The following is a 15,876-nucleotide window of genomic DNA, read 5'->3' as shown; positions in this document are numbered from 1 at the left end:
TTCAAGATTTCACACTGTATTAGTTAAATTTGAAACATAAAATTGCTTAGTAATATTTATTATTATAAATTCAGTTTAAAGAATAACCGATGAGTATAGTAATCTATTATAAAAATATATATTTAAAGTAAAGTAGTAGCATTTAAACTTAAGTCATATTTCAGTTTATTGTCTTTTTTAACTTCCTATTTACTAAATAATAAATTGGAAGTTAACAAAGGGAAAACATTCCGTTATTTTGTTAATAAAGGTAATGCGTGTTGAGTGGAGGAATTCAACGCCGCACTTATCTACCACGGATAGTATAGAATACATTTTAATACCTCTACGTATTCCATAAGATAATTAAGAACAGTTACACCTATGCCATTTAAACTAAAATTTCAATAGGTATGTGAAAAAAATCGCATCCCTTTCTAAGTAGTAAGGGAGGCAGAGGGAACCTACTGTCAAAACATTCTTTTACCCATGCACCGCCTAATTTTCGAGACATTGCGTGTTGAGTAACAGGACTAAAAATAACATCTATGAACTTGTAACAACACTTAGAAAATCTAAAAACACAATATTAACTTTATTAATTAAAAAAAAATCAACAGATTGCTCCAATAGTTTCATACGACGAAATCGGTTTTAACGCGAGTGTGACATGTTCTGTCAATTAAGCAAATCTAAATTACATATTATTGACATTGGTTATCTATGTTATCGCTTGGATTCGGCGAAAACAAATGTAAATCAAATTATTATTTATGTATGCACAATTAGCGGATTTTATTATGTTACGAAACTTTAGTCCATATTCATTATACAATTATAACGTTGTTTTACAAATGCCTGACGAGTTTTTGACAATTATATAGGTAATAAATAATAGGTGTAGATATATGTTAGATTAATATTATTATTATTTTCTCGTAAGCATCTCATGTTTGCGATATATCTTCCATATAGCCACCAAGTGGTAAAACATTCCGTTCTAAATTTTCCTACCGAATTTGACGGAACCCAACGAATGACACGATCGAAAAAAATAAAATAATTATTAGAAAAGATTTCCGATAAATAATTTAACTGAAAATATCACGCTGCTGCCTATACTTAATACAGAAATAGAGTTACACTGAAAAAACTAAAAAAACCTTTAAATTTTAGAGATTGTTGTTTATGTTGATTATTAAAAACCAAAAATTATCTACATTTAAATTCGAATCGACAAACGTTGCATTTAGTCTTAACTGCGCCACGACGGTGTTTATGATAATAAGTTATATTAAAATAAATAAATAAATCAGCTTCACGCTGTATCCCGCACACATCAGGGTTGGCAGAGGGAATCTAGTGTAACATTCGCTTCCCCACTTTCTGCCGAATTCTGTAGGCATTGCGTGTTGAGTGCCAGAACTCAGCGCCGCTCTTTGCTTCGACACCAGAGCGAAGAAATGGTAAAAGAAATTTAAATAAATATTTCATTTCCGCGAGTGGGGATCGAACCCACGCCCAGTCGCGTTTACAATATCACCTGCGCCACGGCTGGCCTCAATTTATAACAGCGTAATTTATATTTAAAATATTTTCATTTTCTTAGCTTTAGTATCGAATTCCGCAACTCACCACATAACGTTTTGAAACTTGGACCGTGCGTGGGGTACGTAGTGTTTCAACTCTCATAGTGTTACAACCCTGCTATGCGGAAAAAAGCGAGATGCTGCTTTTTTACTTATATAGCACGTAAAGTATCCACATCGTGCGGTAACAAGGTAACCCGATACACCTATTTGTACAACTGTTGCGACTCCCGATTCCTGTCAGTAGAAAGCGATGCGTGTCCGTAACTGAGATGTTATTTTAAATGTTTTGAAAACATTTGTTTTTTAGCTACTGAATGACATTTAAGTATTAGAGGGCTTTATGTTTTCAAGCTGTGTGACAAAAGGAATCGGAGTGGTGGTTCTCCCTTTAAGAAAATGTAGACAGTTTCTGCAATTACTTTTTCACGAGACAATTTATAACTAAAAAATATATTGTTACAATACGACCTTTAACTGAATCATAATATTATCATGACAGCGGGTTCTTGTAGAGCGTAGACGTTGTCACGGCCTGGCATTCGAAAGTGCGTATTGAAGAGTTAAGGAAGTGTATCTACAAGAAAGCAATGTATAAATGAGAAATTAATGTTCTTTTATTCTCGACCTGAATGTGATTTGTTTGTTTCTATTTCAATGTTATAATAAAAAAAAGACTCTTTTTATACATTGTGACACTTTTGATGTGCTTAAAAACTTCGAACACTTGAAAGAATTTCTAAAATTTACTCTAAATATGCATATAAAATGGATCTTACGCCATCTGTCGTCGGATAGCGTGTACGACTACAACGCCATCTATTATGAATCCTAGCTTTTTTGAAACATCCCTGTCACGTTATAGTTCTATAAATAACATACAGATGTCGTTAAATTTTAATAATTATTTAAATTCATTACACTAATATATTTTAAATAATTAGTGTAATGACAGCATGCGACAACTCAAACTCAACCGATTGTCATGAAATTTTTACACATTAGAGATATTCGAAAGGATATAAGATACTTTTTATTAACATATATGTTTATTGTTCTCTTTTGCATATAGTATCAAAATAAGTTTAAGCGATCGAAGCCGCGTTTGTCTCAAGTATATATATATATATATATATATATATATATATATATATATATATATATGCTTGTGCTTGCTTGCTTTCATAACTTATAAAATATTTAATAAAATATTTAATATTTTTCTTCGCTCTGGTGTCGATCTGTCTGTTTTTGTTTTATACGGCTTTTCGGATGTCGCTAGCAAGCTAACAAGAGAGCTTCCGGTTTTTAGTGGACTATTTCATTCAGTTAATTGTCTTTTTAGCCAATAGAGTATCGCGATAATCGCGGCAAAACTTGATCCAACCGACCAAATTTCGCCATTTCGAAAAAAAGGTCATTCGTATGTCGCGGTGCTGTTGTGGTTGATTTCGAGACACCGGGACAAACAAGCCAAAAAGGGATCTGTCCGTTCCAAGCGGGACGTCTGGTCACGTTATCTATAATTGATGTTAAATGCTTGATGATTATTGTAGTTTAAAAAATACTAAAGTGCTTAATGATTCTTCAAAGAAACCATAATTACAACACTGTGAAATATTAAATAAGATATTTACTTTTTTGTGGAAAATTTCTTATAACTTTCAGCAAGAAAACTGAAAAAATGACAAAGACTAAAAGTTTAACAAAATTGCGATGTTATTAATAGATCTTTTTTATTTTTATAATTTAATATTAAATGTATATAGGACATATAATATGCTTATAAATTTAGGCTCTTTTTATACTAACAGATCAAAACTGCATTGTTAAGAAAAAAATAATACATTCGCAGTAATGAAATATGTGCAATTTATAATAACCATTTAACAGCACAAATAAATGAAATAAAAATATTTTGTATGTACATCAAATCTCAAAAGATGATTGAGTGCACGGTACATTTGGTACAAGTTTGAAAAACAATAAATTTATTTATTACACAAAAATTTAATACAAAATAAACAAACAGAGTGCAATATAGTTACTCTAAACAATAATCTTAATGCAACAAGTAGTCATGGGAATTACAATTTACGTCTCGTAAAATGGCACTTTATAATACATACACAAATTTTATTCGTGTCTTTGCACATCACTAAATATAATTTAACAGTAGCTAGGTTCTAATAATATGATCGTTATATACGTGGGTGTAGTGTTGCCAGCTACAACTAGTTTATAAAATAGAAATAGATGACAAGATTTTTTTCAAATGTTTATTTGAAATTTTTCACTCATTTATTTTGATTAACCTATTGTTGAAAACCTGAAATCCAAAGTGTACTGTACAATGTCAAGGCTTGAATCAAATTAAAATGTACAACTCATACTATGTATAGTTTCAAAATAAATGTTTTTTAAATTTTATAATACATAAAAACCTGGCAACACCAATGATAGATTATAGACTTGTCAACCGTAGTAAAAGCGCCTTGCATCAAGCAAGCAATACACATTAGTATCATTGTCTCATGTTACACACATACATACACATACAATCAAGATGTCCACAGTTTTTCGTTATATAATTCACTATCTATCACTAAAATTTTACAGTTATTTATGTTAATGTGCAAATATGGATTCCATTCATAGGTATTTTCTACAGAGTGAGCAAGTATACTATAAAACTCATAGCTGAACACAAATCTATTCTTTTATTTTAATATTTCACTTGCTATAAACTTACAAATGACCATAATAATTATAACACAAAAGTTTTTTGTTTCTATAGCTTTACAATTACATATATAGCAGGGTAGGCAAAGAGAATGTAGTGTTCAGACATTCAATTCCTTACTTTGCCACCAATTTTTAAGATATTGTATATCAGTGCTTCACTGTACAATGTGTATTGTCTATGCATGGGGAAGTGAGAATTGAACCCACATCCTTGTGTTACACTCAGGGAACTGTGTTGTTGGGCCATGCCACCCTCAAAGTATTTCTTTCTCTATACATGACATATTACATATATATTGCTCACACTGTATAATTTTCTGAAAACATTCTAATCTGACCATAGATTTTTAAGAGCCAAAAACTACTAGAAAATTCCAATATTGTTATATTGCCCAAAGCTATTATTTTATAAATATACTAACAAAAGAATTTTTTCTGCAATAGCGGTTCACTGTCACTGTCGCTGTCTGAGAAACACGCGGCAAAACCACTTTTGTCCCTCAATGAATCCCTTTGCATACTTTTATCCACAGTTTTTTTTGCTTTTTTATCACTTTCGCTAGTTGAGTCCTTGCCTAAATTTCCACTTTTGTCCCGTCTACTCCGCAAACACCGTGTAGAAGACATATTAGGCCTTGCCTGTTTAGTGGAAGCCACATTTAATGCACTTGAGCTTAACTCACTTGAATTATTTAATATGCAACCAGTCTCATTAAATTCCATTTTCACATTGATTTTCCTCCCACTTCTAGTCCTAGTTAAGATTTTTTTATCAGAATTTTCTTTTCTATTAGAATCGTTAATTTTTGATTTTCGAGTACTGTGACGTACAGCTGGTGTAGTATTAGCGTTAGAAGTTTGATCTTCGTGTTTTCTATTTTTGTGACGTTTTGGATACCTTGAATTACCACTGCTCTTTGACTGAAAGGAAATGTTTAAGTTTCCTTTTTCTCGCTTATCCTTTTGCTGGGTTTTGTCTACTTTGGAGTCCATAAACTTTAGCAATGATGTGCTTTTATTATTTTTGTTATATTTGTTGCCATCTTTAACAGTAACTAGGTTTAACACATTCTGTGAGGAGTCTGTACTACTATTAAGGACTGCATCAGGTACCACATTCACAGATTTATTTACACATACAACTAATTTCTCTTCCGTTGATTCATTTTTTGTGTCTTTAAAATGACTCCTACTGTTCCTATTCCTTAATTTCCTTGGAGTTTTAGAAGAGTGAATTTTAGTGGACCGTATATAATTAGCTGTAAAACCTGATACATCGCTCAAATCTTCGAATTGTCCATTAAGTACATTTTTCTTTTTATCGGCCACTTTACTCTTGTTTTGATCCAATTGATCTCCACTGGCACCCTGCAGTGGTTCCACCTTAGGTTCTTCTTCACCTTTACCATTAAGTATGCTAGAATTGAATATTTCGAAAGAATTATTCAATTGGCTATTGTTATGATTTTGTTGAGCTTTCCTTAAGCTTCGTCTTAAATTTGTTACTTTAGGTGTGGATGTCACTACTTTGTTTTTCCTTTGTGATGTTTGACAGTTTCTCTGTAACTTTATTCGCTTAGAAGTGTTTTGAGGTGAATTTTTAATATTAAAATCAACATTAGATGCTTCATCAGACTTTCTCGCCACAGGCTTTTGATTCTGTGATGGTTCGAGGTAAAAATTTTGCTGCTTTTCTGATGATGATTCATCTTCCAACAACTTGAGCTTCCTCTTTTTCCTCTTAGGTAAAAGTACATCCTCACAAGCACTCCGAACACTTGATGGCTTAGTTTTAGAGCAGTGCGCCTGTTCCACCTGCCTCTTGACATCATTATCATAGTGAAAGAGACAGGGAGCCCTCTTGGTGTAGATCCAGTATGATATTTCATCCATGTTGTTCATAAAGGGAGTGTCTGGGTTGACTTCGGTCGACATAGATTCGGGTGGGCAATGCGGAACCAGATTGATGCGCATTGATAATGCAGGAGCTTCGTGAGACACAGCAGGGGGGTACGCCAGCTGCAAGCCGCCCGCGCCACCAGATCGGCACTTCCGTTTGACTCCACGACGAGTCTCCGCCGATATAACACACTTTCGCCCATTTTTATTACATTCCATACACCTGGAAATGCACAGAATCGATTTTTATATGATAACCTAAGTGATTACGTTATAGGTGAAATTATATTATTTTTAATACACATTAAATTATTCGGTTATTTGCAATTATTGTGATTTTAAGACTATAGTATAGTATAAATAAAATGCGTCAATGCATTTGTTTTAACTCCGTCAACCGACTGCAAGTTGCAACACTATATTATGACGCCGTATCGGTGTCGATATTGTAGACAGTTTACAAAGAAAAATCAGAGAAACTTACTAACTTTGTTAAGGATCCTGTGCTATAAATCTATTATTGTCACGTTTTCACCACTAAAAGTTTAAAAAATTGTATATTTTACACAAATTCAACGTACGTTTTTTAAACCATAAGACGAAAATGTAAATGGGTCAAAGGAGGATGTTTTTGCTACTTTTTCCTTAACAATTTAGACGCAAAAGGTTCACAACAATATTGTAAGCAATATTTATTCACGATAGAGATTTTCGTATTGGAAATTTATTAATATTGTTAAAGAAATAAAACATAAAAAGAAACATAGTATTCATTTGCAGCAAAGCAAGCTCCACAGATAAAAAATATTTCTAAACTCCAATTTTTACGTATTATGCAGATTAAAAAATACAAACACAAATAAAAAAATAAGACCCATTAAATAAAATAAACAAAATAAATGGAAGTGTTTTTTTATTAATGTTTTTTTATTATTGTATTTTTCAAATTAATATTTTTTTGTATTATCTTAAGCTGCATCTTTTCTTTTTGTTCATTTTCAAATTTGATTATTCGTATTTTATAAAAATAATTAAATCGATAAAAATAGCGTTAAATATCAAAATAAATCGTATAAAAAATTTTAATTCTTTAAAGAAAGTAATAGTAGTATTACTATAGGGTACTGAGTAGGTATGGTATTATTTATTGTTGTAAGTCTGTGGATTGTCAACTACACAGAACACATTTGGTCAACTAAGTGTCAACTAATTGAAAATTGCGGGTAAAATTTGTTTAAGGACTCAGACTAAACTATCTTGGTAATGTTGATTTTACATAACTAATATGAATATTCAAAGTTTTATTGATCGTCAATTAGGGATATGTAAGTATTTTTAGCTGTGTCTTACATTTATACTGTAATTTAAAACATAAATATTTAGTATAATAAAATATAATGGTAATTTCTAGATTCCCGATTGAGCTACGATAATGTGCTGAAAAGGTTGACTGTAAGCAGTGAAGAATCTTTCTATGGATTACAAAGAACTAATGTAGCGGCTAATTTTGAACAAGATCCACCTATTTTCGCATGCCGATTCGCAGATGCTTCGGGCTATGAACATATCCTCGCCCTAGCAAATGAAGATGGTCGCGTTGCTATACAGGTATTTTATTTCTTATATCACTTTACAAGAAGAATTGATAAGAAAAACAAATTTCTCTTATTATTTATTTCTATACTTTAATGTAACATTTGTAGAAAAAAAAATTATGAAGTGCCTTCATCTTAGTTATTGCCAAATATATTGTAGGCAGTATAGACTTATTGCAATTGATAATATTCTTAATAGATATCCATAACATAGGATTTGTTGGGCTTATACCGGATTGAGGGGTTAGAACGGATATATATAACAAAATAAACATTTTCAGTTTCAGTAGATAAGAAAAGCTCTAAATTTAGTAGGTACATGTAAATGTAACAGTTTTTACTTTCTTGTAAAGTCAAGATATATTTTTTAATATCATTACAGAAATTGATTCAAGAAGTGGTAAGTACCAATCTTACCCCCAAATAATATTTTTTTTTAAATTCAAACCAGTAGTTTTTTAGATTATGAAGAAATAGAAGAGTATATAGTATTTGTTATATTGTATTATAGCAAATATATTTTAATACTTTCATTATTCCTTCCACACCCTAAATTCCTTTTTCTCTAATAGACTAAGTTAAGAATCGCAGCCCTAATAGCCCATCAAAATATTACTAAATATAATATTGTGAGGCCAGTCATGGCACAGGAGCACAAAGTATGCCTGTAAACTCGACTGATTGTGGGTTTAAACCCCACTCGAAGAAATTAAATATTTATTTAAATTTATATTTTCATTTCTTCACTCTGGTGTTGAGGTTCCCTTTGTCTACCCTGCTGTGTGCGGGATACAGCATGATGAAGTAGATTTAAGTTTATTTAATATTGTAAAAATTATAATTAATGAATAAAATATTGAAAATTGTTTAAAATATTTAAATATTAATTATAATGGGGATTAATATATAGTCCTTAGTCTAATTTAAATAAGAGATAGATATTATAAGAGATAGATATATAATTAGTTAAAATAATAATAATACAAAAATGTTTTTAGGATACATCAACAGCAAAAAGAGCCAGTAACTTAGAGGGATTTCAGTGTCACAACAATGCGGTGTTTGACCTTGCATGGATGCCTAAACATATGAATTTTGTGACCGTCTCTGGTAAGTATTTATTTGTACTGGATTTTTTGGCCTTTTTTGTTTATCGTCAATTTGCTCTTGATAAGTATGTAGGTATTAGATATAGGTATATTCTAGGCAAGCGTGCATCACCGTAGACCGCATCAATTCTCACCAGACTTGATGCGGTCAAACGCAAGCCTATTCCATATAAAAAAAAAAAAAAATCTTTAGATTAAAGGCTATTGTCAGTATCAGTGGCACAATACCTAACTCAATAAAATAGTTTGATTCCCACTCATTGTGTATTGTCATGTATTATTTTCATTTCTTAGTTCTTATTATATCTTGTATAGCAAGTTAGACATTGAGAATGTAATGACACTGCTTTTTCCACTTTCTACTAATTGTCGCATTAGATATTGAGTGCAAGAAAATTAAAAATATTGAAATATCATTCCCCCAAGTTGGATTCGAACCCACAACCATCTTTTGTAGTCAGACGCTATTCCACTGCCAGCCTTAATCTATACTAATATAATAAAACGGATTTGATTGTTTGTTTAAATGCTAAGATGACTAAGAACTACCGGTCGGATTTACTGTGTGCTGCAAAAATAGTTAGATATTATGTAGTAGTAGTAGAAGTACATTGTATTACAAAAACATTCAGTTTCATTAGTTCCAAAATAAAGTTCCCGATACGGTATGTCTATCTTTTATAAATAAGCCACAATAACACAAAAAAAATGAAAATTGCGACGTGATATTTCTACGTTTTTTACTTGGCAAATATATAGAAACTTACGAGCAAAATGCCCCTGATGATATCCTCTCAAGCATGGCATTGGCAAACGCATTATAATAAAAAAAATATAGATTGAGGCCGTCGTGGACCAGCGGCACAAGGGTGTGACTGTAATGCGACGGGTTCGATCCCCACTCGAGGAAGTTAAATATTTATTTACTTATTTATATTTTCAATTCTACACTCTGGTGTCGAGGCAAAGCGCGGCGTTAGGTTCTGCCACTCAACAGGCAATGCCTCCAGAATTCGGCAGAAAGTGGGGAACGGAGTGTCTTAACACTAGGTTCCCTCTGCCTACCCTGCTGTGTGCAGGATACAGCGTGAAACAGATTTTTATTTATTTAGGTGATAAGCGGACGAAGTCGCGAGTGGACCGCTAGTCACTAATAATTGCAGGCAGCTCAAGTAGTAAATACATTTAAACATACAGCAAAACCGAAAAATTTAATAAATAAACGTTAAATGTTAAGGAAAACTGCATATAAATTGATTAGTCCATTTTTGAGATTAAGATACATAAACGTACGGACAAACAGGTTTTTTTTTTTTCAAATTTTTCATCATTTATTTGGGTGCTATAGCACTGATTAAGATCCCCCCCAAGATATTGTTTTAAAAACAGACAGAAATCAATTACATTTTTATTATATATGTAGATATACAGATTTATTTAGCTTAAGAGAAATAATGTATTTATTTACATTTTTATTTTGCAGGAGACCATACCGCATGTCTATGGGACATTACAGAATCTGCCCCAAAACGCGTCTTAACGTTTTCTAATCACACTCGTTCAGTTAAAACTGCTGTTTTTCGGCCTTCCGAGCCCTCTATATTTGCGAGTGGAGCTCGAGACGGCCATGTATTAGTTTGGGACATAAGAAGTCCCGCTTCCTCAGCAGCCTTAGTGCTAAAACCAGATAATTCTATAATGAGCTGCCATTCGTCTTTCACCCCCAAAACTCCTGGTTCAAGTAGTAAAAGACCCAGAATAGATACGCATAGAGCTATCAGTATAACAGGGTTGGTCTTCCAAGATGATTTAACGTTAATATCTTGTGGTGAATGCGATGGTAATATCAAAGTATGGGATCTAAGGAAAAATTACACGGTTTATAAACGTGAGCCGTTGCCCAAACATTCGATTCCGTATTGCGGTAGCTCGACAAGAAATGGTTATACAAATTTACTAATAGATGATGCTAGAGTGCGCTTATATGCTAGTTGTATGGACGGTGTTATTTATTGTTTCAACGTGTCAACATATAGTGCTGTTCCAGAACGCCGCTACGTCGGCCATGACAGTGGTTCGTTTTACCTAAAGGCGGGGTTAAACGCCGATTGCACGTATCTAGCAAGTGGTAGTAGCGATCGAGCCGCCTACGTGTGGAGCACACGAAATTCACGACCTCTAATAAAATTAAACGGTCATCGTGCTGAAGTGACTTGTGCAGCGTGGTGTAAAACCGGTGATGCTAAATTGGTAACGTGTGGGGACGATGCAAGACATTATATATGGCGTATTGGTCGGGAATCTCCGGATAAAGAATTAATAGGTGAATCCGGAGAATTCCCGGGGCGAGCTGAAGCTGTACCGGAACCGCCATCGCGACCTCCGGACCGTACACCAGCCTCGAGAGCAAAAAGATCTCGTCTAGAACATAACAAACAACAAGAAAGACGTGGAAAACGATGTCTTGCTGATCTACTTAATGCGTCAAAAGAACCTGATGATGCGGAAACTCGTGTGAAAAAGCTTAAATTAGACACGGCTATCACCACTTCGGACGACGATGATAGATTATTACCAGCTGGTATCAAAAGACAAAGACCATCAACAGACCAAACTACTCCCCCCAAAAAGAAATATGTAGAACAAGACACAGTAAACACAATCAACGACTGGACTTATTACAGTCCAAAACCAGGCACTTCTTTCATGACACCTACTAAAAATTATGAAAAGAAAAACTGTAAACTACTCTCGCCAAAAAGTCCTAAGACAATTTCTCCGAAACGCACACCCGTCAAAGTATCACCGACTAAAGTGAGAATTATTAGTTTTTCGACACCAACTAAAGATTTACCCGATTTCGTATCAACCGGGGAAGCCCCGCATTTAAGGTTAATGTCACCGGGGAAGAAAAAACAGGACACAACAAATTGGTTGACACTTATGTTGCGAGAGAAAAAAGGGAAAATAACGGAAACGGATAAAGTGGTTCCGCCATTAAGTCCGAAAGAGAATATCCCCGTTAGAAGAAACTCTTTAACGGAAAAAACACCTAAGGCAAATAAAGCTAGAACTTTATTAAAGTATTTTAGTGTTGCACCTAAAAATAAGTAAAATGGTAAAATAATAAACGATTTAATTTAAGTTAAAATAATAGTGCTACATATACCTATTAGGTTAACATCACAAAAAACTCTAAATTGATATTAATATTTGAAATTAAAACTTGATGGTTTTTAGTTTCTAATGTGTTTCTATTCAAATGTATATTTCAATTGAACGTTACGCTTTTTTTCCCATATACTGCAGCAGCAGGCTTATGCTACCGACCAGCTCAGTGTCCAGGAGGCGTGGGGAACGGAGTGTCTTAACACTCGGTTCCCTCTGCTTACCCTGCTTTGTGCGGGATATATAAACGATATATAAACATTCCCGTAATTACATATTTCTTAAAAATATATTAATGCCTTAATTATTAATAATTTTACTGAATTTATTAAATATGTGTGCCATTTTTTCTCAATTCTTGAATGTAAATTGAAAAAAGAATACTTTTTAATATGATTGTTTAAATATATCTTTCTTTGTAAAGCATGCCAGTGCTTATTTTGTCCTCATGTATATATAAAGACGGGATATAAATCCCTCTTTTTCTCCATTTCCAGTGTAGCTAGAAACATGCTGTGTTCTAGTAATTATTTATAAAAACTCAATGTTGCATTATATGTATTAAAATAGGAAAAACAAATTTTAAATATGTATTTCGCACTCTTAGTGACCTAATTTAATAATTGTAATTTATGGAGAATCACCATTAAACATTAGAGATAGAGTAAACAAAAGTCTGAAATTTTGATTTAGATCCTTTTTATTTTAAAGGTACGTGTTTCAATTATATATTTTTTAATACTGTGACAACACTGGTGTATTTAGTAAATTATTAATTTTAAGTACTATTGAATCTATAGTTTTCTCTTTTACTTTGAAATATAAAGTAGTATATTTTTATAGACTGACTAGCGGACGCGCGCAGCTTCGCTTACGTATTTAGGGGTGAATTCTAATAAACCATGAAACATTTGTTCAATGAAATATTTTTAAGAGTCTAAATTTCAAATTTTATAAAAATCGGTGATGATTTAAGAATTTTTCCATACAAACTTTCAACCCCTTATTTGCACCCTTATGGAAAGAATTCTAGAAAACCATGAAACACGTGTTCAATTAAATACTTTTAAGAGTCTGAATTTCAAATTTTATAAGAATCGGTGCCGATTTAAATTTTTTTCCATACTAACTTTCAACCCCTGTTTCGCCCCTTTAGGGTTAAAATTTTCCAAAATCCCTTCTTAGTGGATGTCCAGATTACGAAAGTAAACATCTGTCCAAATTTCACGTTTCTACCATGAGCGGTTACGGCTGTGCGTGCGTCTTACCTCAGTCAGTGAGGACAAGTCCTTTTATATATATAGATGTACTTATTTTAATATTATTATGTTTATAGAATTGACATATTGCCATGAGTTTTAATTTTTTTTTGTGAAGAAGAAATCACTTATACATTTAATTAACTTTGATGAAAATTCTGATTAAATGTTTTATTTTAATACGATTTTTATTGGTGTCTTAGTTTAAAAAGTTGTTTCTTTTTTAACTGATATTTTATAAATATCTTTATAAATTCAGTTTAGATTGTTTTTAATTAATACTCTCATCTCTCTTCTTACTTTCCGCCAAATTCTCGAGGCATTGCTTGTAGAGTGGCAGATTTCAACGCCGCGCTTTGCCTCGTTACCATAGGAAGGAAAATATATAATTCCCCCGACTGAGAATCGAACCATAGCCATAGATTTGAGATATTGGAGATATTTTTTTTAACTTTAGTTAGGGTATTTTAAATAATTTTAGGGTTGTCAATAAATGAATAAAACAACAATAATGATGTGCCATTGCTCACTCGTTTATTACGCTTGTTAATCATCATCAGTATATAAAACATAATATAAATCATTTTGTAGATTACCTCCATATCGATGCGCAACTGCGTGCCGCTTCACGTAGCAACTGAACATCAAAAGACTAATATTCTAGACTATTAAAAATAGGTAGTTTCTCAAATATTGCCTCCAGGGGTCGGGACAGGACGAGTGGCGAATATTATATCAAAATTCGGTCAGTAAAAAGTAAATTTCTTTAAATATTCAGTTGCAAAGTGCTGATTTTGTAAAAATAATGTTCAATCGTCACGCAGTTGTAGCGACGAGTGGAGATGGACCGACACCGACTGTGGACTGTAGATTTTGTATTTAATATAAAAATAAAACGCAATTATGATATATTGTCTAGGTATTAAATTTAGCGTCCAGTGAACTAATCTACGGTCCACTTGTTGTACTCAGATATTGCTCTTTTAAATCCCAATTGGTATAAAGTTTTAAAATTCAGACAAAAGTATTCATTAGAAGTTATTCACTGGGAATTTCTGCATTAACATTCAACTTATCCAATTTAACCACAAATATAATTTAAAATAGAAATTATATTCTGGTATTGATTTTTTTAAGAAACAAGTGATAATATGAAGTAAATAGAAGAATTAAAAGTTTTTCAATAAAATACAAACTAGATGTCGGTAGAGCAGTGTCCGAATGTCGTGTGTCGGCGGATGTCGCGAGCGGCGGCGGGCATTGACCTCGCATTCGCAATTTGTTATACCTACTACATCTAAGACTGCACTTATACTACTTAACGCTATGTACATATTTTATCCAAGCGATTTTAAAAAAGTCTTACTTTTATCGTATTAATTTGAAAATTTGTTAAATGTCTTTATCGTTAAATTCACTTGTATCCACTCGCACCACGTTTTTTTTTCATTATATATGTTTATGTTTGTTTCGTTTAGTTTAATAACACAACAATAGTAACAGAATTAGCCCAGCTAAATAAACTACTAACATAAGTTACGACTACGTACAACCGATACAGCATCGCACGGACAACGGCCATACTCCCCCTCTCATAGTCTTTGACACAAACCTAACTCCATATTGCACTTCCACATACCAACCAGCGTTAAACGCCGCGTCCGTAACAATTGACATTTTCCAAAAAAAGAAAAAAAAACAGAAAACATGATAAAAATATTTAGTTTAGAATATTCTATGCAGGAATCGCGTGCACGCCCGAGATCAGCACGCGGCGGCGAGCCTCCCGCTATCGGAAACGAGTAAATATATCCAAAACACTACGTCTTAATACGTCGGGAGCGCGTGGACCGCTCGCCGGGCCGCGTGTTTTTATATTTGTACTTTGATCATATTTGAGTGCAATAAAGGAACTCGAACCGATCCCGCCGAGTCGCTTTAATGATATGACGACGGATGTCAGTCCGGGGCCGCCGCGGGGGCGCCACCTCTGAAATTAAAAAATATAAATGTTAGTTTCCTAAGAAAAAATATTATAAATCTATTAAAATGTTGAACTATGCTTCGAATTTTGTACCTTTATAAATAAAACTACGTTTTCTTTTTCTTATACAGCTACGTTTTATATGATTGTTACAACATTTTGTTTTTAGCATCAGTTAATTAGGTATCCAGCAATTTCGAGTATGTAAATACCATAATAAAAAAATTGAATTTAAAATTATTTGTGAACCCATAACTATCTCGTTCGAAAAAGTCACTGTTATAACTTATAAGAATATAATGTAAATATGTACATTTGTATATGTAACTAACATAATTATAATGTGTGTTGTATGTTGAAGATGTAAGTGCCAAGACCTGTGTATATAATTGAGGATTAACATTTTTTGGCACGCAAAATCATATACAGAATGCATTTTCATACATAAGTACGTACATATAATATGACACTATTATTAATAAACCTGTATTCCGCACCCTACACAGCACGGTAGACACGGGGAACCTGAGAACCTGGAAAACTCGCCTT

General features: G+C 32.9%; 3 protein-coding genes across 5 annotated transcripts in view; 1 reads left to right on the top strand and 2 right to left on the bottom strand.

Moving 5' to 3' along the window:
• Positions 1-3,550: 3,550 nt before the first annotated feature.
• On the bottom strand, positions 3,551-7,012 carry LOC146528529 (uncharacterized). Of its 3 annotated transcripts, none has more exons than XM_085203161.1 (2): positions 6,697-7,012; positions 3,551-6,435 (listed from the first exon to the last, which is right to left on the bottom strand). In XM_085203161.1, the coding sequence occupies exon 2, from the start codon at positions 6,429-6,431 to the stop codon at positions 4,731-4,733; it is 1,701 nt and encodes a 566-aa protein (XP_085059287.1). In that variant the 5' UTR covers positions 6,432-6,435; positions 6,697-7,012; the 3' UTR covers positions 3,551-4,730. The 3 variants fall into 3 exon arrangements, with proteins under 3 accessions (XP_085059287.1, XP_085059286.1, XP_085059288.1); XM_085203160.1 differs by having other exon boundaries at positions 6,701-7,012; XM_085203162.1 differs by having other exon boundaries at positions 6,794-7,012.
• A 365-nt stretch (positions 7,013-7,377) lies between these two features.
• Positions 7,378-14,335, top strand: l(2)dtl (WD40 domain-containing protein denticleless). Its single transcript, XM_085203845.1, has 4 exons — positions 7,378-7,537; positions 7,624-7,820; positions 8,806-8,917; positions 10,400-14,335. The coding sequence occupies exons 1-4, from the start codon at positions 7,498-7,500 to the stop codon at positions 12,028-12,030; spliced, it is 1,980 nt and encodes a 659-aa protein (XP_085059971.1). The 5' UTR covers positions 7,378-7,497; the 3' UTR covers positions 12,031-14,335.
• Reph (Regulator of eph expression) overlaps positions 13,856-15,876 on the bottom strand; it is a 56,874-nt gene continuing 54,853 nt past the window's right edge. The window contains exon 8 of the mRNA XM_085203848.1: positions 13,856-15,333. The gene's annotated coding sequence lies outside the window, so the exon portion shown is untranslated. The remainder of the gene's footprint in view (positions 15,334-15,876) is intronic.

This window comes from Heliconius melpomene, chromosome 19, assembly GCF_056956725.1.
Source record: "Heliconius melpomene rosina isolate 202511_hmr_F chromosome 19, ASM5695672v1, whole genome shotgun sequence".
In the NCBI taxonomy this organism is placed as follows: Eukaryota; Metazoa; Arthropoda; class Insecta; order Lepidoptera; family Nymphalidae; genus Heliconius; species Heliconius melpomene.
This window is presented reverse-complemented; position numbering and strand designations above follow the sequence as displayed.

Bases quoted from the DNA above. Each gene is read 5' to 3' on its own strand.
- LOC146528529 (XM_085203161.1), bottom strand. From the start codon at position 6,431: ATGGAATGTAATAAAAATGGGCGAAAGTGTGTTATATCGGCGGAGACT.